Source organism: Sceloporus undulatus, chromosome 2, assembly GCF_019175285.1.
Source record: "Sceloporus undulatus isolate JIND9_A2432 ecotype Alabama chromosome 2, SceUnd_v1.1, whole genome shotgun sequence".
In the NCBI taxonomy this organism is placed as follows: Eukaryota; Metazoa; Chordata; class Lepidosauria; order Squamata; family Phrynosomatidae; genus Sceloporus; species Sceloporus undulatus.
This window is the reverse complement of record NC_056523.1, coordinates 282,257,674-282,281,141: the sequence shown is the minus strand read 5'-3', so window position 1 is coordinate 282,281,141 and position 23,468 is coordinate 282,257,674. Positions and strand designations below refer to the sequence as shown.

Below are 23,468 nucleotides of genomic sequence, written 5' to 3'. Positions count from 1 at the left end.
TTGGGCTGTTGCTGGTCTCAGGCTCTCTCTTCCTTAAGCCCATCTCCCTGCGCAGTGCCCTAACTAGTGTGCCGTTTGTGTGTGTGTGTGTGTGTGTGTGCATGTGTGTTTGGTTTTTTAAATGCAGTTACTGAGTTATGCTACTATGGTTTTCAAATATGAATAAATAAAAGTTTAAAAACCTGCAACTGTTCTGGAATAGTGAAAGGGAAGGGGACAGGGGAGAGGAGTAAACACTGAAACCATGTGACTGCAGAATCCCAGAACAGACACAGGTTGAGGACTAGTGCTACAACAGCACAATTGGGAGCTTATTGATGGGTTTTCCCCATCAATGGCAAGGTGTGGGCTACCCATTCTTGGAAGATAAGGCAGTAATGAGAGGGAGATGGTGTAATGTAATAGGTATCACCAAAGGCACCATTATTGCACTTGCATGGTGGTTTAAAAGTCACATGTGATAAAGTCAACAGCCATCAAATTTCCTCAGCCTCTCCCGTAACCATTAGTATATTGATAAAAATAAAGAGGCGATAGAAATTAAGGCAAATGGTTACCTGAGCTTGGAAATGGTACTGTTCTAGGCTACTCGCTAAAATCCCTTAACCAGCATGACCACTGATCATGTTGGCTTGCAGGTTCTAAGAGCTGTAATCCAAAAACACAACTTTCCTGTGTTTTGGAACACTGATTTTCTATCTTGGGCTTCTACATTTCTTAAAGTTGCCAGCAGGTTCTGCAGGTCTGACATGACTAACTTGAATGTACAGAGATGGTTAAATCTGAGGAGCTGTTTATTACTTTACTAACTTAAAAAAATGCACCAGAGACACTGTATCACTATGAAAGCTAGTAACTTTACTGATTTGGCTGCAAAATACAAATTATACCTTATGTCCAGCAGGAGAAACATTTGAAATTTTCCCATTTTATTTTATGTTCACTACAGGCAGCTGAATTAAGTCCCTTGAGATATACAGATGTGATTTTTAACTTAGTTTTATAATGTCTTGTCATCTAGTGGCGACAAAGACCAGCTTATGCCGCTGTGAGCCTCTAAAGTTTAATATTTCTTGCAAAATGCTTGTGCGCCCCCATTTACAAGATGAGTTCTTAATTATCACTGATTTAATTAAAACAAATATCGAGGGGAAAAAAGGTAGAAGCAAATCATCTGAAGCAATCCAAGTCGAATGCTTTATGACATAACTCAGGATTACATTATTGGCTCCTCAGAGCACCATAATCCTGTGAATTTCATTTCTCGTTAGGTTGACCTTTTTGAATCAAGTTGAGGTATGGGTCAGCCTGAGGTATAAAAAGGGATAGCAAAACTAAACTCCCTGGTTATGCTCATGATCAAGCCAAGAATTTGATGCAGAAACTGTGGAATTCAGTACTTGGATTGCTCCACATCTTTGGTTAAAATATATTCACAAAAGCCTATTATTAATGTGACAGTGAAGCATTCTCAACCAACATTAAAGTTCCATCGGCCCTTCAAGGGACTTTGGAATGGCAGGAAATGGAGGCCACAGAAGTGAGGACATCACTGCAGATGGCATAAAATGGGAGCACATGAAAAGTATGCTGTGTTTAGGCAACAGCCTTTATTGAGGTTTCAAGTGGCTTTTTGGGAAACAAAGACAAAGCATTTAATTTCTGGGGGAAGGAGAAGAGCAAGAAAACAAAACCACATTGTTGTGTCTACTAGGAAGATGGGTAGATAGACTAAGACAAAGGCAAACAATCCAAAGGGGTTATTGACATTCTTGAAAACAGCATAGCAGTTGTTTTATTCTTTTTTAAGCTTTGCCTGAAAAAAAGCTCAGAGAAACAGCAGATTATCTTTATAGTAATCATTAATTTTTTTAAAATTCCACTTCTGGGGAAAATAAAAACCATTTGGTTACAAAAAAACAAGTTTGAAAAAACACTGATTTGTTTTAAAAAGCATCACCAGGAAAGGCATCAATGCATACAACATACAAATTTGTGCAGACTGTGTATTTCAGCTTCCCCCCTTGACCTGGGGCCCTCCAGATGCCTTAAAACAGAACTCACATTAGCACCCACCAGCATGGCTGGCAGGACTGGGTTTGATGGCGATTGCAGTCAAAAATATCTGGAGGGCCCTTGGTAATGTAGGGAAGTCTGGCATATATAATATCATTGTCACCAGCAATTCTTTATTTCCTTAGGTTTAGTAACCTCATCAATAAGCCCTTTCTAAAAAAAGGGTCCACTTAGTGCCAGCAGGGATGAGAAGAGACACTTCTTAAAGTATCTCATGTTGTCTCTTACTTTGCACTGCCTGGGTTGAATAAAATCTTCATACTCTTTCAGGGCGCTGCCCCAAACTGCTTAAATATAAAGGAATCACACAATAAGCCCCAAAAAGTAGCTTTGCAAATGCAATCGTTGGTTAAGGTACAGGTAAAAGGAACATGAAAGACAGCTAAAGGTTCTAGAAAGCGACATCACAATTAAACATTGTGCTTCTTTATTAATTAATTCCATTTACAATGATGAATTAACTCCCCCCCTTTCTTGCCCCTGTGTTTTAGCTTAGTAGCAGAGAGAGAGGGGGGACATGGTGTCCATTTTTACATGGTTCAGCTTTGTGGCTGTATAAAAAAATGAAGGTCATAACTGCAAGAGATTGCCTACTCTCAAAACATGAGCTTGCTTCCATTGCACCTACTTGCACAGAGGTACAATGTGGTATCCAACATTACATCTCTGCTCCCCTTCAAAAGCTCAAGGGTTAATTTTTTCCTTGTGCTGAGGCAACCATAAGGTGAACTAGTCATATGGCTATTCTTCAAAGTCAGAAGACTGATTCCACCTACCCCACTGACAAATTACTTTGAACAATACTGATAAGCCAAACATTCTTTCTCTTTCTTTAAAAAAATGACAAGGTACAGTTGTGACATATTTGCATATTTAAGACACATCAAAGTTGTCTGTTCTCCACTAGAGAATGTGAATATTGGTAAATGTCAACATGAGGGAAATAATTTGTAAACTCGATTGATGTTTTGTGAAAAATCAGATGTGGGCCCCATTCTCACTTTTAATACATGCGTATCTTTTGACAGTCACCTGTAGGAGGGATGCCTGATCAAAACAATTTTTCTGTACCACAAATAGGTGTGATAGTGACTTGGTCTCAGCATGCTCCTAAGATTGTTTTGTGCCAGCCAATAAACACTTAGGATGGGACAAGGTCACAAACCCCAAAGCTACTGCTAGGATAGCAGGCAGATATGGAAATGCAAATGTGTATTTGCAGGTAAGTATGTAATAACAATACAATGGGAACCATGGCAACACATAACTATATTGTTCATGGTCAATTTGGGTGACTTCTAAGAATGGGCAGAATCTCATAGTTGCATGTGTTATCCATCAAACATAGCCGTTTTTACAGTTCCCATCTTTCTGCTGAACATAGGTTGCACATTAAAATTTGTCCAGTGCCAGACAAATAGGACAAATTTCATAGTGTGATTCTTTCATTGGTTCTGAGAAATTCTAGCGGACTATTTGGTAGTCCAGACAATACTGGTCAGGTAGTCCTACACTTAGAGCTCAGGAAAATTACACTTTTGGACTTCAACTCCCAGAATTTCCTGTGGTCCTACTGGCTTGTAGATACTGGGAATTGTAATCCAACAATTACCTTTTCCAAGTTTTTCCACTGATCTCTCAACTTGACTATACTGGCAATGTGTTTGTATGAGAGGTAGAGCAAGGTTGGGAACAGCATCAACAGCAGCCACTGTCTGATTTCACGGAAACATTCATAATTACTCAAATGTGAATATGAATTACACCCCTCCTCTTTCCTAAGCAAGAACATTTATTGCATCACTCCCAAAACTTTGCATGATACTCAGCTCACTAGGACTGAGGCCTAGGATCTTTTCTGATATGAGATTTCTGGCTCTAAGCACTTAAAACTCTTATCAAGACAAGAAGTTTTTGAACAATGAGCACAGTGTCTCTCCCTCAGTGAGAAAGCTATCCCATCGAAACAGAAAAAGGGGCTTCCCAGCACACTTCACTCCTGGTCTTTCTTTAAATAGAGAAAGTCATTTACCTTCAAAATTCAGTAATCACCAATCAAAGAGGGGAAAGATTCCTTTGAAACTGACAACTTTTATGTAGTGCAGCTCTATAATTACTGAACACATTATGTGACAGAATATGTATCAAACTAGGTAGGGGAAAAAAAAAGCCTTTAGAGGCTGCCATTGGAAGTGGAGTGATAATGAGTGGAGAGCAGTTGATTAATCCAGTGGGTGAGTTGATCATTTCTTTGATCAAGATAACCTATCATCTTTTACCTATGAGTGGAAAAATTTAGGTTTGGAAGTAGTACAGAATAGACATATTTCAATGGTTAACTGCAAACACTGGGACTTTGTTACAGCATAGCCATGAAAACTTGAGATCCATGAAGATATTAGTGGTCTCATGCAGAAACTGACTATCAAAAACCAACTGTAACTAGGTGCTACAAAGGGACACGACAACACTGCCATTGAGTGGAATGTGGATTAATAGGTTTGGGTTAAAACATCAGTGGCTGTTATTAATCACTTTTTGACAATAGCATCATACCAAGTACAGATGTCAACTCAAACCCAGTGGATGGTCTTCCTTTATTCAGGTCTGAGTCACTGTATGTTGAGCAGCAAATCAATGAGTTACCAAGAGTGCAATCCTGTGCCCACTTACCTGAGAGTAAGTCCCACTGAACTCAATGGGACTTATTTTTGAGTAAACATGTATATGATTGTCCTGGATGTGAACTACATGCAAATGTAAGTCAGCCCTCAGACATAAGCAACTCAAAATTTACAGGCACCCTGACTCTATGTCCAACTCTTGTCCCCATTATTTTGTTTTAATTATATGATATGGCTTCTATTAAAATCCTAACTCACTCACATATCTAAATGAACTAATACAGCCTTGGGGCAGATGAGTTTTAGTTTTGGGGTATCAATTTTTTTGTTGTAACTCCTCACTAGATTTTTATCATCTTCAAGGATGCTCCGTTACATGTTGATATTGTGGGAAATGTGGGACTTTTCTAATTTGGCTAAAAATCAGAAAAGGATGCCACTTTTGATTAGTTGATGGAATGAGGATCAAGCTGAGCCATGTTGTGATCTAAACGGCAAAAAGCCACAAGATACGCAAGACATAAACTGTGTAAGAAGAGGGCCTTTAGCATGGTCAAAATGGTTAGAATGCTTATAATGGAACTGATCAGTATCTACAACAGATCACAAAATTGATTGCAGGTATATTAGGAATATATGGGCTGCTATGGGAAGGGAAAATTCTAATCTTTTGCAGATTAGCCTTCAACAGCTGATTGATTCTGTAAAATGTAGATTAGAAGAAGAAAACAAAAGGAAAATATAGTTACTTAAATGTGCAACTGCACAAATATAATTCCCCCACTATTAAGATAACAAAAACTTCTGCTATTACCATAATTATTATATATATTAGAAAGCTATACACAAGCATGTTAATTTCACAGATTTTTTTAAAAGATTCTTAATATTTTATATAATTAGAAATACACATTTCAAAAACAAAACTTCTGCAAAGAGAAAACAGTTATCTTGTTAGCAAAGCATGGAGTTCTTCATGGCTTAGGGTAGTGCTTTCTGTACAAAAAAGTCCTCTTTGTTTCTTTCAAGGAAGTTTAAAATATTGGCGAAGCTTATAAAGGGGAAAAAAAACCCACATTTTGGCTTAAGTAGACTACAAAAAGCCACACTGCTTTGCAAACTCTGTCTTATTTTTTGATATGAAAATAAGGAAAAATGTAATTTACATATTTTTATATTTTTATTTAATAAGTGATGCAGACCCAGATTTTCTTTAAAAAATTAAATAAGTTTACCTTAAAACTTAAAAAAAATTTTTTTTGTTCAAGTATGGTTCTCTTGTAAATGTTTTGGTGCCATTTAATTGAGTGCCATACTCCAACAATATGTCAACATATTTGTGAGTATTTCAGATGCAATAGGTGACCTACATTCTTCCTTCCCCCCCCTTTTTCTCGGTCACCCAATTTCTGGGTCTCTCAAAAATGTCTGTACATGTTTTCTATATGTTGCATAACAGCTGCTTTCTCTCTCAGTAAAAATCTGCCACATGGGGCAAATGTTTCCTTTTATTTTATTTTTTATTTTTTGTCTATTTACATGTAAATAACGTTGAACCTGCAACATGACACTACCTAATGTAACATACATTTTGCAAGGGAGCACAACAGTGAAAAGAAGTTAACCTTAAAACCTATCTTTGTACAAGTGTTCCATTGTACAACTCAAGTGCGAAGCTTATCTCAGCCACTGCTGTTTATCTTTAATATGGTATCACTGAGGCAATTTAAAAGTACTTTTACAAAACAGAGTACCTGACTTTTTTCCCCACACACACAGCACATAGAATGCATATTGACCCCTCCCTCCCTATTCCCCATTAAGGTATAACACACACACGCACACACACACACACTGCAAGGAAAAAACCCTAATAAGCTAATAATGTTATCATGTCGCCCATCCTTCAGAGAGCCGCATGCGCTTCACAGAGGGACTTTCCCGTTCGTCCGGCGAAGGTCTGGTGAGTCCAATGGGGGAGTGGAATTCGTTCCGGTGATCCTCTCTGTCGCTTCCATCATAGGAACTACTACAGCTGCTCAAGCTGTCAACAGGGGATCTTCCCGCCTCGTGGCGCGTATGTTGTGGATATCTCGAGGGAGTGGTGGTACGGTCTCTAGGAGGAGAAACAGGTTCTGACTTGATGTTGAGGCTTTGAGTAGAAGGCAGGGAGAGATTTGTATTCTGAGATAAATGAGTGCTAGTGCAAGCTCTGTAGGAGGAAAGGGAAACCCAGTTACAGATGGAGGAGGCAGAGCCCCCCGGAAATGCACACGTACACAAAACATCAGCTAAAAGATTAAAAACTGGTCCCAGGTCATGCCAAGAATAAGAGAAAGAGTCTTCACAGGAGAATATTTCAGTAGATGTATTTCTTAAGCCAGTCTTTGGCAGAGTTTTGAAATGTTATTTTTTGAGGATTATAACTTCCCAAATCCTTGCAAACAACATGGCTACCAAGCATAGGGGAATGTTCCAGTCCCCAAAACTCAGAATACCTGCAGTATTTTGTGATTTCTTTAGTAATATGCCCAGGGATTACAGATAAAATGGATTTCCCCTCAAAGGAATAGCATGGGGAAAAAAAAAAAAAAGATAGCCCTGTTGTCGTCACCTTCAAAATGGACTTTTTTAAAAAAATTGATCACCACATCTGTGCCTGTATACATGAGTGCTTCTGACAGAGTGTTCTGGTTAGTGTTAGGCTAGATCACTGGTTCCCAAACGTTGGTCCTCCAGGTGTTTTGAACTTCAACTCCCAGAAGCTCCAGCTAGCTTGACCAATAGTCATCAATTCTGGAACATGAAGTTGAAAACATTTGAAGGATCAACATTTGGGAACCACTGGGTTAAATGTAAGAAATCCCTACTCAGTAAAAGTTAAACAAATTTGGCACAGAACCCTTTCTAGCAAACACTGGATGCATGGCTATCTGATGGATGAGGGCAGCAAGTATAGTGAGGGCATGTTCAGTGGATGCAATTCCATTCTATCTCTATACATGCTCACTGAATAGTCAACTGAACAACTCTTTAGACTGGGGTGGGACTCATGGGGCATACTGAGCATACACATTTGAAACAGAAGGTGCCTTATTTCCCTAGGAGACCACTGTATTATAAAGTATTATAAAGGGAAAAAGGCACAGCATTTTACTGCAAGTTTCTTTTCCTTGTTTGTATAGGGCAGAACAAGTGTTCAACACTGTATTATGCTAATGGAATATGTTTTATGTATGCCAATGTGACAACAACAACAGTCATCCTGTAACACATAGCTCAGAGCCACACTCTGAGAGAAAAAAAAATACTGATCAGTTTATACTGAAGTCCCAGTGAAATCCAGCTTTCATCCAGCATTCATCAAACTGACCAACATTTTACCTCAATTCTATATCAGATCAATGCAAGCATTATTTAATGGACTGGGAAGAAACAATGTGTCCATGTTCTCCTTCCTGCCTTTTCTCCTTCCTGCCTTTGTCTTCCCCTTGCATTATGGGATAAAGTGACAATATTATGACTTCTAAACCCAGAGTTTCATGGGAAAAATTATCTGTGAAGCTCATTTAAGGGTTCCTTATAAACCAAGATCATATCCCTTGAAACTTAGCGCTGTGCAGATGGGCGGCAAAATGCCGCCCATTTTTGCCCCAGAAGGAGGCCGCAGCAACCACATGCCGTGGCCTCCGGAGGGACCAAAAAGAACCCGCTTCTGGCAGGTTTCTTTTTGCATCCCTGAAGGGGCACCATACGTGCGCTTGTGTGCCATGGTGACACTCCTTGAGTGCAGAGCCGTTTGGGTGCTGTGCCCAAGGGACATTATCATGTCGCACACAGTGTGTATGGGTGCATGACAAGCTGGCACCTGGGTGGTGCGGTGAGGGCTTGGAGTGTGCAGATGCTCCACCCTCTCCGTGCCTACAAAGTGCTGGTCTGTACAGCCCCTTGGTTTCCTGGGCTGGACTAAAGATGGCAGCATTTAGAAATTTTGAAGCCATTTAAAAAAAAAAAATTCTTTTGGAGCCATGAGGAGAAAAAAACACCCATCCCTGTTTTTCTGGGGGAAAATGTGGTTTTTTGGGGGCAAAAAGTGATATTAGCCTGTTTTACAATTGAAATCACTTTGTTATTTTAGGAACAAAAACATATTGTATACAAAATATGATATAATTTTATTTAGCAAAAATATCATTTTTGGTATATTGAAAGTACTGTTCAGCCAAATAATAGTTATAAACTGAATTTCTTTATATTATTTTATTTTTTGCTATGTAGCAGAGGGGTTAGGAAACCTCTTTATTGAATTGTGAAAGTGTGTAATAGGATACTTACAAGAGCACCAATGCTCATCTGGAAGGACCAATATGCATGGGTGCCCAATGTACATCAAGTGTGTAATGCACAACAGTGTACAATGGTTGATCATCAGGCACTTTGCTGTCTGTGCTACATAACAACAGATGCCTACTGGATGAAGACAACTGTACAATTCTAATTCCTGCAGACATAGGTCCATTTACAAAGACCTAAGGCCCTGAAAAGGTTTTGTTGTTGTTTTCATTGTTGTTACTTTGTAAGTGAAGTTACAAGATCTTGAACTGTTAAAAACTTGTCTCATGTTGGTAATTCATGAAGATCAGTAATAAATACTTTTTTAAAATAAAAAACCCTAAGCAATCAATAAAACAAACAAACAATCCAATATATAGAGAAGAAACCATCAACATTAATAAATCAGGAAAAAAATGTTCCCTCTCCTCTTGGCTTTTGTCAAGCAAAGTAAAGCACTGATGCCCATAAAAGGGAATTGATAAAAGCATACCAAGACCAGGAATTGCAATAATATATATAGTGTTACATAAAGGTCTTCCTGTTGTGTAGCTTTTAGAAATAACTTTGAATTAATAAATATATTAATATCTTGTCTTAAAGAAAATATTCCAAAATCCTTTCCCCCCATTTTTTTTTAAAGTTTTCATTTTTTTCTGGGGAAAAAAAAAAAGCTTTTGGGGAAAAACCACTCCCTTCCCACCTTGATTTTCCTTTCCTCTCCCCTGCTGCCTTCATATCTCCAGACTGGACATGAGGGGAAACTGATTTAAGAAACTAGGATATCTTCACTGAAACCAGAGGTGCAAAAGAGGAGGAAGGGAGAAGAAGGGGGAAATGGACACTTCTTTATAGTCTCCTAAACCACAATTCATCATAATAAATACAGTCTGAACCTGGCCAGTGTTTGGAATATGCCAAAAAGTAAACTACTAATGTTACATTAGCTCTGCGACAGCATTACAACTTCCTCTTACACAGGCACAAATATCCCAGATATTTATAATAATGATACTTTCCTATTGAAATTCTCTTCTGAAATGTCTAAAGGAGACTAAATTTTGGGCAAAAGTAAAGTAAACAATGAATTAAATGCAGGCCGTCACTTCTGATTCTGTATCTCTTGGTATACAGGCATAACCACTCATCCTGTGCATGTGAGATTGTATTGCTTCACTGAAAGGAATGGGACAGCTATTTCACAAAGGTGTGTGGGTACTTCTACATCTGTTCTGTATGCCGACATTCCATCAAACAAGGGACACAGTGTCAGTGCTCCACCAGCTCAGTAGGATTTATCCTAAACCTTGAATAATTTTGGATCCATCGAGATTCTGCTAACATTCTGTAAAAGAATGCTCTGTTTCATGTGGGCACATTTAAACTTGGAATGATGAAAGGATGCTTTTCTCACTAATTGTCACAATGTTTAATAATGAATGGCTATTGTTAGACAACAAAGAAAGAACTAAATGCTGCCTGAGTAATTGCTTTCATCTGCCCTGCATTCAGCAGATTTGTTTTCAAAACTAGTGCAGTTATCTTTGCAAAGGGAAAGGACAAGTGTGTTGGCCCTACAGTCGCAATTGTGAAAAAAGTATAGAAAGTTACAGAATGCCTTGAATATATATTCTTGGAAACACCTGAACAAACAAATAACCAAGGTTGATGCCACACTGCAGAACTAAACTGGTTGATACCACTTGAACTTCCATGGCTCATTGCTATGGAATTCTAGTATTTGTATTCTGGTGGGGCACCAGAGCACTGAACAGGGAAGGCTAAATATCTCCCAAAATACAAATCCTAGAATTCAATGGATTGAGTCATGCCAATTAAAGTGGTGTCAATCGGCTTTGGTTCTGCAGTGTAGATAGACTTCAAGACTACTCGAAGTATCCCATACTGGACGCAGAAGTATTTATTTCTGAGTAAACATCTACAGGACTGATATACATTGGAATTAAAGTATTGGTGCCTTGAGAAACAACTTCTTGGGGTCTCTACCAACTCTATGATTCTATGAGCCACTGAAAACTGCAATGACCTAAATTCATTTGTTAGTCTTAACTGGAGTAGACTCACTGACTCAGTAGAAAATAGGTCTTGGATCTGTTGGGTGTGGTTTCTAGATCTGCAAAAGTGCTGAATTTGCCACATCGATTCAGCGTCCCCTTGTGAAAAGGGGCAGAGATGCGAACATGAGAATAACCAGTTAGCATAAGGCAAAGGGCATTGTTAACTGGTTAGCTTGGCTGTGACCAAGCAATGGGGTTGATCGATCAATCAGGGATTGATGGATGACAGATCCAGACCTCATGCATTGGAGCCTACCCTACATTATTGTTATTGTTGTTATGTAATAAAAGTTGTGGCCTTTTTCTTCCAACAATTAGTGTCTGTGGTCTTTTTGCGGTGGCTCCCATACATGGCAAAAAGCTATCAAATTGCAATGACTTAAATTCATTTGCTAGTCTTAACTGGAGTAGACCCTCTCACTCAGTGGAAATGGCTTACATTACTTTTCAGCAATTGATTTAATTGCTCTACTCTAGCTGGGAGAAGCTATTTGATACAAGACAATGTATTTGTTAATGTTGTAAAATTGCTTTATGGAAAATATCTTCAAATCTAACATGGTCATTGTTTAAAAGCTTTAGGTTGATCCACTTCCATATACAAAGGTGTAATAGAGGAAGGGAAGCACTTAGGCTATTTTCAGGATTTCCCTTTTATTAATTTCCCCCTGCCCTGCTATGTGCAATCAGTGAAATTTCTCACTCTTGCTATGTGTTGCTATCCATCTTTATTCACTTTTCCATTATAGCTCTCTCTGCCCCAGTTTGATCCATTTCTCTTAACCCTGGCAAGGTTTGTGAACTTAGAGAAACCTGAAGAACACCTGCTTATAAGGTAGACAAAGGAAATTGTAACATTTGACATCTACACATTATTGTAACATCCTTGAGAGTCGATAATATCAGTGCCCATTGTGGCTGTAATCACTAAATAGGTTAAGGACAGTTAATATTCTGAGATCCCCACAGAAAAACAAACAAAATATTCCACCCTAAAAACATCTTCTCCTGTTCAAAATGTCTCAGTCAGATCAAACAAAATAGCTTGGTACAGAACTGAAAGACTCAGAATGCAGTTTTGTCCATTTTTCTTATGTCCTGATAAGCTACTGTTTGATTGCAGGGAAGATTTGTCATACAAGGTAGTCGTTCTACTGGTCGTACCACTGACTGAACTATTTTCTGAAGGTTGCAGTTAGAATGCTAATTTTTCTTAGTGTTACAGTAATGAAGGAAGAATAACTCAGAATGTATTTTTTCCAGTTGAAATTATGCCAGTTATTTTATGGCTGCATTTGAAAATGGTTGATTGTATGTGGCAGAGCTGTGAAGTCTTGCTGCTGATTTAGCATTTAATTAGTGTGCCTGCATTATACGCGGGTGTGTATTATGCAGCTTGCAACACACACTGGAAGCCACAACGGAACTGAGGAAGGTGTGCACTGGAAGAAAACAATGGCACACACTCCCATGGCGTGCACCCCGTGTGTTGCTGCTGTGCCGCCACAGGCACAAGCCCCATTAACTTGAATGTGGCTTGAGCATCTGCATTTTTTCCCTTATGCGGAAGGTGTGTGTGTCTGGAATGGATCCCCCGCGTAAGGGAAGGGAAGACTGTATTACCTTTGCTTCCTTAATCAAACAATCTTATTGCATCTTATAGAATGAGAATGAAAACAATTAGCTTATTTTAAAAACGCTTGGGATAGCTGTTTCTTATGCTTTGACATTAAAGAAAATATTTACACAAAGTCAGAAGGATATTATAAACAGCAATTTGGATACAAATAGGATTGGAAATTCTTACCAAGGATGTATCCATACTGCACATTTTTAACATTTGATTCCAATTTTACTGCCATGGCTCTTTTCTATAGAATCCATGGACACATAGTCTGGTAACATGGAGGTGAAACAGATGGGCTAAATGAAGCTGCTTTGGAGGCATGCTGATTAAACAATACCTGTCTCCAAAATGACTGAAAGCCACACTGAAGCCACACTCTGGTCCCTAAGCAAAAAGGAGCAAGGATAATACAACTCCTGGCAGCGCCGGTTGGCTCCTGTGTTCACAGCCTGCCTTGGGAGCAGGTAGTGTGGACAGCGGGGTTGTAACCCGCTTCCAGCTGGAATGGATTCAGACTGCTCTTTTGTGCCAGTCTGTTCCAGGCATAAATCACTATTCATTAGCACACTCCTCTAAACTATATCAAAAGAACTGTCTAGAATTCTAAGTCCTCCACAAAGCTACAAATCCAAGGATTCTTTGGATGGGGTTGTGGCAGTTAAAGTGGAATAAAAGTACTATAACTATAATTGGAAACATCCCCATTTTGTTCTCATACTGTGAACAAGACAAACCGAGATCTGGAAAGGGCTGTATACCAAACTTCCTGAAAAGGACTTAGGAGCTGTGCATGCTTAGCCTGGAGAAGACAGAGAGCTGACATTGATAGTCATTTTAAAATATTTGAATAGAAATAATGTAGTAGATGCTTTCTGCTGCTTTAGAGACTAGAACTTTAATGAATGGATTCAAATTACAAGAAAAGGGATTCTACCTAAAGTTAGGAAAAACTTCTTGACTGTAAGAGGTGTTTGACACTGGAATAGATTCCTCAGAAGGTGGTGGGCTCTCTTTCTTTAAACAGACCTTAGATGGCTGTCTTTCAAGAGTGCTTTAGTTTTGTTTTCATACATGGCAGGTGTTAAGCTAGAGGGCCCTTGCAGTCCCTTCAAACTCTATGATTCTAAGTACTTTATTTTGTGCATTTTGGAGTCTGTTTTTGTGCATTTTTGTAACTGTACACAGGGATGTAGCCAAGGGGGGGGGGTGTTCTTGGGGTCCGGACCCCCCTTCCATTAGAAAAATGAATGGTGTGTGCTGCTGTGCCACGGCACTCAAGCCCCATTATAATGGTGGCACTTAGTCTGGACCCCCCCTTCCTAAAATCCTAGCTATGTCCCTGCTGCACAAAATTTAAAATTGCAATAATGGTTGTCCTTTTCACTTTCTTAAAAATTAGTAGCACTGTATGAGTTATTTGCATTTTTTGTAAACCAGTCAACTTGTCCCAGTGGGCTTGCTGTGTGTATGCTTAGCTACACAAAGGGAAAAAAGATGGTAATTGTGCATATCACAATTTCATTTGTTCAAATAAAAAAAAAAGCACAATGGAGTAAAAAAAGTACTTGACGGCTCTTTCTTGCACTGGAAATAAGTCTTCTTGCAGAGCTAAGATAATTCTCAATAGGGTGTCTCACCCTGCCAAGACAACCTCCATGATAACTGTCATCCTCCGGCCTGAGAGGGAGTGAACAGGCAGGCCCAGCTCCACCAGGGCTAGCCTGAAGAAGAAGAAGAGCCCTCCCTCCAGTCCATCTGCCTTGGTCCAGGCCTCAGAGGGAGAGAATAAGCACTGGACCTCATCCCCTTCCCCACCACCATTACCTTCTCCTTTTGTGTCATGTCTTTTAGATTGTAAGCCTGAGGGCAGGGAACTATCTAATTAAAAATAATGATTGTAAGCCGCTTTGATAGCCTTTGGGGTTGAAGGGCGGGGTATAAATACCATAAGTAAATAAAATAAAAATAACCTGTTTTTATAATCTTGTCAATTGCAAAGCTCCCCTCCCATATCTATTCAAAATGTTTACTAGTGCCTGAACACATATAAAATAGCAAACCATTACTAATAAAACATTTTGAGTACAATCCATCTCTCAGGGAAGTGAACAGCTTTCAGCTGCATCCCAAAGAGCAGATTTCATGTTCAAATTATTATACAATGGTCCAATAATAATAATAATAATAATAATAATAATATACATTCTTAGGAAAGGCATAAGACATGACCTGTCTTCTTAGTATCTGTGGAAATTCAAAATATAGCCATATTAGTCTGCAGTATCAGTATGTAGAGAGATCTTGTAGCACCTTTGAGACTAACTGAAAGAAGGTGGCAGTATGAGTTTTTGTAATCTTCAGTCTACTTCCTCAGATGCATTTGGACTTTGCATTTCCTCAAATGCATCTGAGGAAGTAGACTGAAGGCTCATGCTGCCAACTTAAAAGCAAAACATACAACTGGGGAGAGCTATTATTTCAGTTAGTCTCAAAGATGCTACAAGATCTCTCTACAGGTGGAAATTCAGTTCATGGAGGAAAATCAACACTTTGCTTGTCTTCTTCTTCTTCTTCTTCTTTTTTGTTCTGTTGGCTTTGTTTGAATTTAATAGTTTGCAGAAAGTTTTGAAATTTTGCAAAACTGTACATTATCGTACAGTATTCTTCCAAGAAGAACTCTCTTGCAATTTCCACTAGGGGGCAGGAAAGCATGCACTTTGGCTTGAGATGGAAGACTAGCCTTGTTTGCTAGCAAACTTTTAAACATGCAGTTGACATTATCTTTCTATAAAAAAAATCCCAGTAAATAAAATGTGCACATCTCTTTTGGTTGTCAGGCAAACGTGTGTCAAGTTGGGTTACTGCTGAATGAAGTTGTTATGTTACTGAGTAATTTGTGAAAGCAAACTGGAGTAGCAAAGCGTTAATGTTTGTGTAGCTAAGACTTTGGTTAGAAACAGAAGCAAAGAAAGAATTAGTGAAACCACTATTTGTTAAAAGACTAGGGTAGTGACGAGGTTGTATTTGAAATGTCTTACCTACTTTAATGTTTTTGAATTGTTAAAAGAATGACTATAGATACAGCTGAAGTGAGGGGTATATTAACACTTTTGAGAACTTTGGCCCCCCACTTGCCCCCCCCCCAACCAAAGCAGAAGAGATTCACTCCCTCCCTCTCTCTCGAAGTTGAATATTTCTTAACAGTATGCAGGAAGGAGGACACAGGATCTTATGCTGAGGTATCTCCTGTCACTAACTACCACATCTTATTTAAAATGGAGATGCAAGGGATAGTACTTTGACCCTTCTGCATGCAAAACAGACACTTTCCAGCACTGAGTGATAGTTCTTCCTCTGAGCTTTAAACCTTTCCCCATCTCAGGGGTATTAGCTATTCCTTCTAATTTGGTGTCATCTGCAAATCTGATAAATATGCCCCTGATTCTGTCATTCAAGTCATTGATAAATATGTTGAATAGCACTGGGCCCACGACAGACAACAACAGTATTCCACTAGTTTGTATCTGAGAGTTAATCATATCTCTCTCACACAAAAGTTGAAACTATAGATGGACACAATGCTTCAATGACAGAAGTATTTCTCTCTCCTCATCATCTCCCAAGACAAGCTGTCATCTACTGTTCTGTGAGATGTGGAGGAGGGGGAAGAAGCAAGGAAATAAACAAGTTGGGAAAGAATGAATCCAACTTCAAAAGGTCACTGAGTCTACTAGTGAGGTCAAATGGAAGACCTGCGTGATGAAGGCACCTGAGCTTGGGCTGCAAGAAAGCAGACTGACTGTATCTATACTGTTTTGATATGAACAGTCTGATTGCACTTTAACTGTTATGGCTCGATCCTAGGGATTCCTTGGATTTGTAGTTTGTTGTACTTAGAACACTGCTTTGAAAACTCTAGTGTACTCGCTTGAACTACAACGCCTGAGCTCTATAGCAAAGCATCCCAATGACCTCAGCAAACTACAGAGCCCATGGTAGAATGGCACCCCATGAAAGCCAGCGGTTAGATAAGCTCAGACTAGAGGTGGGTCTGCTTTGGAGGATGTTAGTTATTGTCTTAGTCACATCAGCACAGTTGGTGGCATATGACACCTTCTGCTTGTCTTACTTACCCAAGCTGGCTGAGGGCAGATGGTGGCATGTTATGTAGATGTTGTTGTTGCCAGCCAGTTACTGAGCCCAGGTGGAGAGCACTGGCTGTGTTAAATCCAGAGAGTGATGACAGATCTGCACTACTTAGTGAGTATTCTGGATGCAAAAAGAGAAAATACCATCTACTTAGCAATTTAGTAGAAAGCAGCAAAACAGCTACACAGAGAAACATGTTTTTTTCCATACACTGGCTAAGAAGCCTCTGCATCTACACTACCACTAAATTTACCTCGCCCACTCCACCAAAAGCTCACATTCAATGCATTATCATAGCAAACAAAAATGCTAGATAAGAGGATTCTCAACTCAAGAAACCCAGTATTGTTCTTAGCAAACCTGTATCGCTATGACATGCAAATGCATTCTGAAATGAGTGTTACTCCAAAGCCATCTTACTGAAAATGGCTGGAACCCTGTTGGTAACATATGCCAGGGAAAAGTTCAGTTTTTGTTGTTCTTAAGTCACTTTTTTGAGCAGAGTGTCGTGGAGGTGGTGGAGCAGTGGCAGTGAAACCCATCTTTGTCATGAAAGAAAGCTGCCCAGATGGTACACAAGCTACTCAAGACTTAAAAGGGCAACATTATCTCCTAATGGATACACTTCCTTCCCTGACAATGTTGTGTCTACAGGCACAGTACCTCTGTCACTGTACTGCTGCCTCTGCCATTATTACCACTACTGCTGGCCAATATGATCTTGGCCCTACAGCTTCAATTGTACAAGACTTTATGAGGAGACGTGTAAACCAAATCTCAGGCTTCTACTCCCTACCTCCACAACTTTAGACCACAAATTTGTTTTCAGTATCAGCACTGAAGAGCCAGCGTGGTATAACAGGTAGAGTATTGGACTAAGTTTCTGGGAGACCAGAGGCTGAACTGATCGTGATTTCCTGCATGGCAGGGGGTTGGACTGGATGGCTCTTGTGGTCTCTTTCAACTCTGATTCTATGATTCCTCAATTCTCAAGAGTATGTTTAGTGACTCTTAAGCCATTTAAGGTAATTTCTTACTAGGATGCACAATCAAAACATATTCCTTCCTATGCTTCAGACTGCAATTTACATATTAATTTCATGCCAGGTATTTAGCAACTGCATTTTCTGCCTGAATGGCAATCAAAGAAGTATTAGTGCACAACTAGCTATTGTTACATGCCACAGGCTGACTTTCCTCCCTGGGCAAAATCTACACAGCTCACATCTTAAGCTGAGACTTACCGGTACCATATGTTGTTGAAATGGCTGATGGGTATCCTCCCATCCCTTGCCCTGGCAAAGTAGGAGTTGCCACGGAAACCACCGGGGTAGCCAATGACTGAGCAGACTGAGAGTTATTTATCCTCTGATTCTTTTAAAGTAAGTAAAATAAACATATTAATCATGAGATGGAAAACAGTTGAAATAAAATAACATTTAGGGGTCAGTTTTATTCATACAATATATAATCATACCCAGATTTCACATTAGAATTATCATTTATCATGTCACTGTTATGAACTCTGCCAATCCCATGATTTACAATCTTTCAAGAGACCAGTTGTCTCCATGGTAACTCATTACATCAGAATCTCCTAGGTAACCAAACGAGTAACATATAAGATTCCACCCCCAACCCCCCAACATATACTGATATCAAGAACACTATGAAGATAATAATATTTAACACATCATTTGATTTCCTATTAATTGCAAAATTTTATTAATATGATATTTTCATCCTGGTTTAGCTTTAGCCACAGTTTGAAAAGTATCTTCATGTGTTTCGTTGTCTTAGACTATAGAATCTGATGACAATTCTCTGCACATCCTATTGACAGCAATGCAGTGCCAATATTGTAAGAGGCAGCTATGCATTGCTGTGCCTCCAGCTGAAGCTCACAGCTTTTGATCCAACATGTGATACAGAAGCTTGTTTACACATGCAGATCTTCTTAAGTTCAGGGTGTTTATGTTTAAAATAAGCAAGCCAGATGATAACACATGAAACTGAATGTTGAGTTTTCTCCAGCAGGTGGTGCTGTGGTCACTTCATTCTCTGAAATGTCAAGCATTACTGAAAGGATAGTATGGAATCCAATAAATAAATAAATAAATAAATAAATAAATAAATAAATGTTGGAAATAGTCCCTACATTTTTCTAGCATTCCTAGTGTACAAAATTTAAATTTGGTGTAGTGAAAGGTACAAACTAAGTGTGAATAAGAAATCTGGAGAAATTACTGAAAACAGCAATGTGCTTTTCTCAGTTAGTAGAGTACTGACTAATATACCCTTAATATCACTCAATCCGTAAGTGATAGGAAGTCACAGAAAGTTGCATGGTATTTGTTTTTATTTCAGTAAACTTTCAACAGTGGGGGAAAAAAGCTTTCACTCTTTCAACTGTTCGAACCAAGTAGGGGAAAGCAAATTAATTCTTTGTGTATGGCTAATATAAGCATCATTCTCACTTACCAAAAGCAGATCAACATCCTCCGACTGACAGCATGAGAAAGGAGGATGAATTATTAGCAAAAGCAAATAATCTAAAGCATGTAACTTCCCCATTCAAGAAGGCATAGCTTTATTTCAAACCACAGCAGAGCAAGACTTGTTCTATCATGTCAATTTCTTACCCTAGAATAATTTTGCTGCAGTCCATTTTGCTCTGGATAAATGGTTCTTTGCTCACACACTAAGAGCTTAAGAAAGTTTCTTTTAAGAAGGATGAATACAATGGCATTTTAAAGTCAACTCTAACTGACCGGTAGTACGATGGTGCTCTGAATCTCAAAGCATCATCTTTAGTTATGGAGGGCTTCAACATATTCACTCTTTTTTGAAAGACACTTTACAAACTCTGCATGCAGTTTTTTTCCCATTGGGAACAAACCTGCACATCTAAATCATTTTTCAGCCTCTGTCTTTGTCTTGCCCACCATCACTTCATTCCCAGCCTCTGAGGCTGCAAAGATTGTAAAGCATTTCATGGTTTTCTGTATACCTTTTAACCTTTTCTCCCATACCCCATACCTCACCACCAGTCAAGAATATCCCTAGAAAAAGTATCGTCACATTAAATGTTCCTGAAAGAAATCATTTGATGGAGAGACATGTCTTTAGTCTCCTGAAGAACAGGAGAAATTTGTATTTATCTTAGCTTCAGCAGAGGTGTATTGTACTGACTGGGTTTTAAGTGAGAGTATCAAAGTTGATTTATAATGCATCATGCTAGCAGTTAATATGGAACTGTTTAAATTGCTTGCCATTTTAACATAATGGAGAGATGTATTCTCAGCATCACTTACATTCACCATCAGCATCTTTTAAAATCTACCCTACTTTTAAACACTACTTTGCTCATGAAAGATTTACCTTCCATGACTCTTTCAGAGTGAATTAGAAGAGGCTAACACATCTTATACACTTCTAATGTCTGAACAGTATCTTAGCTCTGCTGAAGTATGTTAATATAACCTGGTGATATTGAATTAACCATTCACATATGATTTATACATATAGAATAATTGCTAGTTCTAATTATTGTAAAATGCTAGCCTTGCTTCAAAACTGTCAGATTTCAAGTTTTGCTACTTTACTTTATTTACTGAAGTAGCTCAGTGGAAAAGAAATGTAACTGACAAGTGTGCTTGTCCAATGTTAAATAAAATCATTGGGGAGAGGCTAAGAAATGCTTTTTTGATATAATAATAAAGGAGAGTGCAAGTGAGGATAAAAAAAGAAAGACAAAGACAAAGAGAAAAGACAAAGAGTATAAACTCTACATTCAGTATTTGAGTATCAACTCTAGATTCAGAAGATGGTCTGTTTCAGTGTGGTCAAATGATGTTTTGTATGCAATAAAAAGAATAATGCATTCCTATGCATATTAATTTGGAAGTTAAATCCCACATAATTCAACAGGATTTTTCATCAATCATTTGCATAGCAATGGTATTGATTGTGGCTAACAGGTCAATAAACACTTGCCCTTCTAACAAAAATTTGAGATTTAAGTTACTCAGTTTTGGATACAATGTTCCAGAGCATTTGGATCCACTGTTGTTAAACTGTGGCTGATCATTGTTGTAGGACCCCTAGCAATCTGATTTAATTCTGGCATAAAAATTAGGCAGAGGCTGCTGGCCAAAATGTGTAAGGCCAATGAAAAAATATGTTGGGACACAAACATTAATAGCAAGGCAAGTGACAAATAGCCTTGTCACATGAGAAAAGAAAGTGGAAATGGAGCCACAGAGCAATGGCGTTCTCTGCACAATGTGTAGTGCTTCAGTTGTCTTACTGTAGCAGGCAGTTTTAAAAGCACATATTTTGTGTAGCTGGAAAAATCAGTTTGACAAAAGACACACTTTTATTTTACAATCATCTTCTGTGGGAAGAGAACTGAAGTGCTACAATGTCATGCGGTATGGTACGGAGAAAGCTGCTACTTTCCAGCTCCATTTCCACTTTCTTTTCTCATGTGATAAGGCTCTGACTGTTGCAAAGGTCCACGGAAGATATCCATTCTTTCAACATGGGCCCACAATGCAGAATATGAAAGCAAAAATCATCTCTTGTCATATGAATGGAATGTGCTTTTGCATATTCTATAACTTGCATTTGCCCTTAAAATCTGGATTTCAAACTAGGATTAATGACCCTGTATTGTAATCCTGGTTTGCAGTACCAGCCTGCAAAGGAGTCTACTCTTTCCAGGCTTGCTTTTATTGTTTCAAATCATAGTTTGAGGTTACGATTCCCAACTAAACATTGAGGAAAAGTAATTCCTTTATCATAATTTTGTATGCGGGATGTGTGAATTCTACTGTACATCTCCATGTTCAGTTACTTTGAAGAGCAACTGGACTACCAAAAAGCAGGCAATTTGGTGTCCTCCACATGTTCTGGATTTCAACTTCCATAACACGTAACCACACACTATGCTAGCTAGAGCTGATGGGAGTTACAGTCTGAAATCTTTGAAAGGCACCAGTTTGTCTACCCCCTTGGGCTGCATCCAAAAGGCAAACAAGTCAAATATTCTTTGAAGGATTGCCAGCTCTCAATATGAGAAGAGTTCTAAAACAAAAAGGAAGAAAACAAAAATAAAGGAAGGAAGGAAGGAAGGAAGGAAGGAAGGAAGGAAGGGGCTTGTGGGGAAATATACACTAAAACAGGCTGTGGGCAAAATCAACTTCGGCAGAAAACAAAAAATACTTAGAACAAGCACCATTAATTATTTCAAAGAATACCATTAAATCATGTGAAGTAAATAACTATGTGTTAAAGAGGTGATTCTTAAATTATAATCCAACCCTCAAAACAATCCAGATGTGTTATACTGTATTATTTAAATTGTAATTACATCTGTAATTAAAAGTTTTTCCTCTGTTTACACATGAGGAAGCATGAGCAATTTATTGCTTGAGGAAAGAAGTTTTACAATAAATGAACTGGGATGTCCCATACATTGGTGGCTTTAGCACCTACTGGAATATCTATAACCTTGAAGGGGAAAGAGGAAATATCTTACCACAGATGGCATTGTGTTCTTGCTGCCTGGTGGAATCAGCACTCGGAGATCTGGTTTACGGTTGTTCATTCCCAAATTCATAGGAGGAGGAGACTTTGCTTGCATATTCTTGTTCAAATTTCCAGGTGAGACCAGCAGACCTGGTGAGTTTCTGGGGTTGCCATACCCATTCCCTGTTGATTTTTTTTTTTTTTTACAAAAGAGTAAATACAAAATATGAAGAGCAGATACAAAGAGAAAACTGTCTCCTTAGCATGCAAATTCACATTTAGATTTGGTTAACACACTAGACACCTAGAAAGAATCTTTCTATATTATAAATGATCACAACTCATGAAGGCAGCAGTGTGGGAGACAGTTAGGTATGGCCCACTTTGTACAATCGACATGGAGCTCCTGTTATACATCTGTTAGGTTCAGCCCTCCCATATGTCAGGCCAATAGTGGAATGTTTGTGTGATTTGATTCTACCACTCCTCCAGGTTAAAAATCACTGGTATGACTCTCCAGAGCAGGGTACTGGAGGCTTTTAGAAACATGCCCCAGTTATTTTCTTGATGTGGCAATGCAACAGCAGGAAATAACCATCACATAGCTCTCCACATCTAGTCAGGTCACAAACGTTTTGTTTTCTGAGTTCATGACAAGACTTTGTTGGCGAGGTGCCTTGGGAGACTCTCTGTGTTGCAGCAGCATAGAGGATCTCCCAGGCCATTCCACCCACAATGCCTGTCTCAGAAGAAGGACCCCTCAGAAGAAGGGGTCAGAGGAAGCTGGCATTTGGGCCAGCTGTTTCTGTGTAACTAAGAGCCAGCATGGTCTACAGATATCACCTGTCAATATTCTCTCTCAGAATGAGTCAGAGACTGGTCAGTGGCAAAGAGTGTGGGGCAACAACAACAATTAGGGGGCTGTATCCACTACTCCTCCCCCACCTCAGGCAGGAGAAAGTCTTGAATATCACTGACAATGTCCTTTGAAGTGACTAGGAGGGATTAATCATCCAGGAGTTTTTGTATTTCAGTGGTGAAAGTAGACAT

The 23,468-nt window shown here is 38.9% G+C and overlaps 1 protein-coding gene across 15 annotated transcripts in view; it reads right to left on the bottom strand.

The window, feature by feature from the left end:
- Positions 1 to 1,559: 1,559 nt before the first annotated feature.
- The window catches only part of MEF2C (myocyte enhancer factor 2C), a 229,894-nt gene continuing 207,985 nt past the window's right edge, over positions 1,560 to 23,468 (bottom strand). For 10 of the 15 annotated variants that reach the window (XM_042454576.1, XM_042454561.1, XM_042454562.1 and 7 more), the window contains 5 exons: positions 22,429 to 22,601; positions 19,368 to 19,391; positions 18,131 to 18,260; positions 16,871 to 17,006; positions 1,560 to 6,912 (listed from right to left, as the gene is read on the bottom strand). In XM_042454576.1, coding sequence (XP_042310510.1) covers positions 6,591 to 6,912; positions 16,871 to 17,006; positions 18,131 to 18,260; positions 19,368 to 19,391; positions 22,429 to 22,601 — 785 coding nt within the window. In that variant the 3' untranslated portion in view covers positions 1,560 to 6,590. The remainder of the gene's footprint in view (positions 6,913 to 16,870; positions 17,007 to 18,130; positions 18,261 to 19,367; positions 19,392 to 22,428; positions 22,602 to 23,468) is intronic. The other 5 variants (XM_042454573.1, XM_042454574.1, XM_042454571.1 and 2 more) reach the window with 3 other exon arrangements.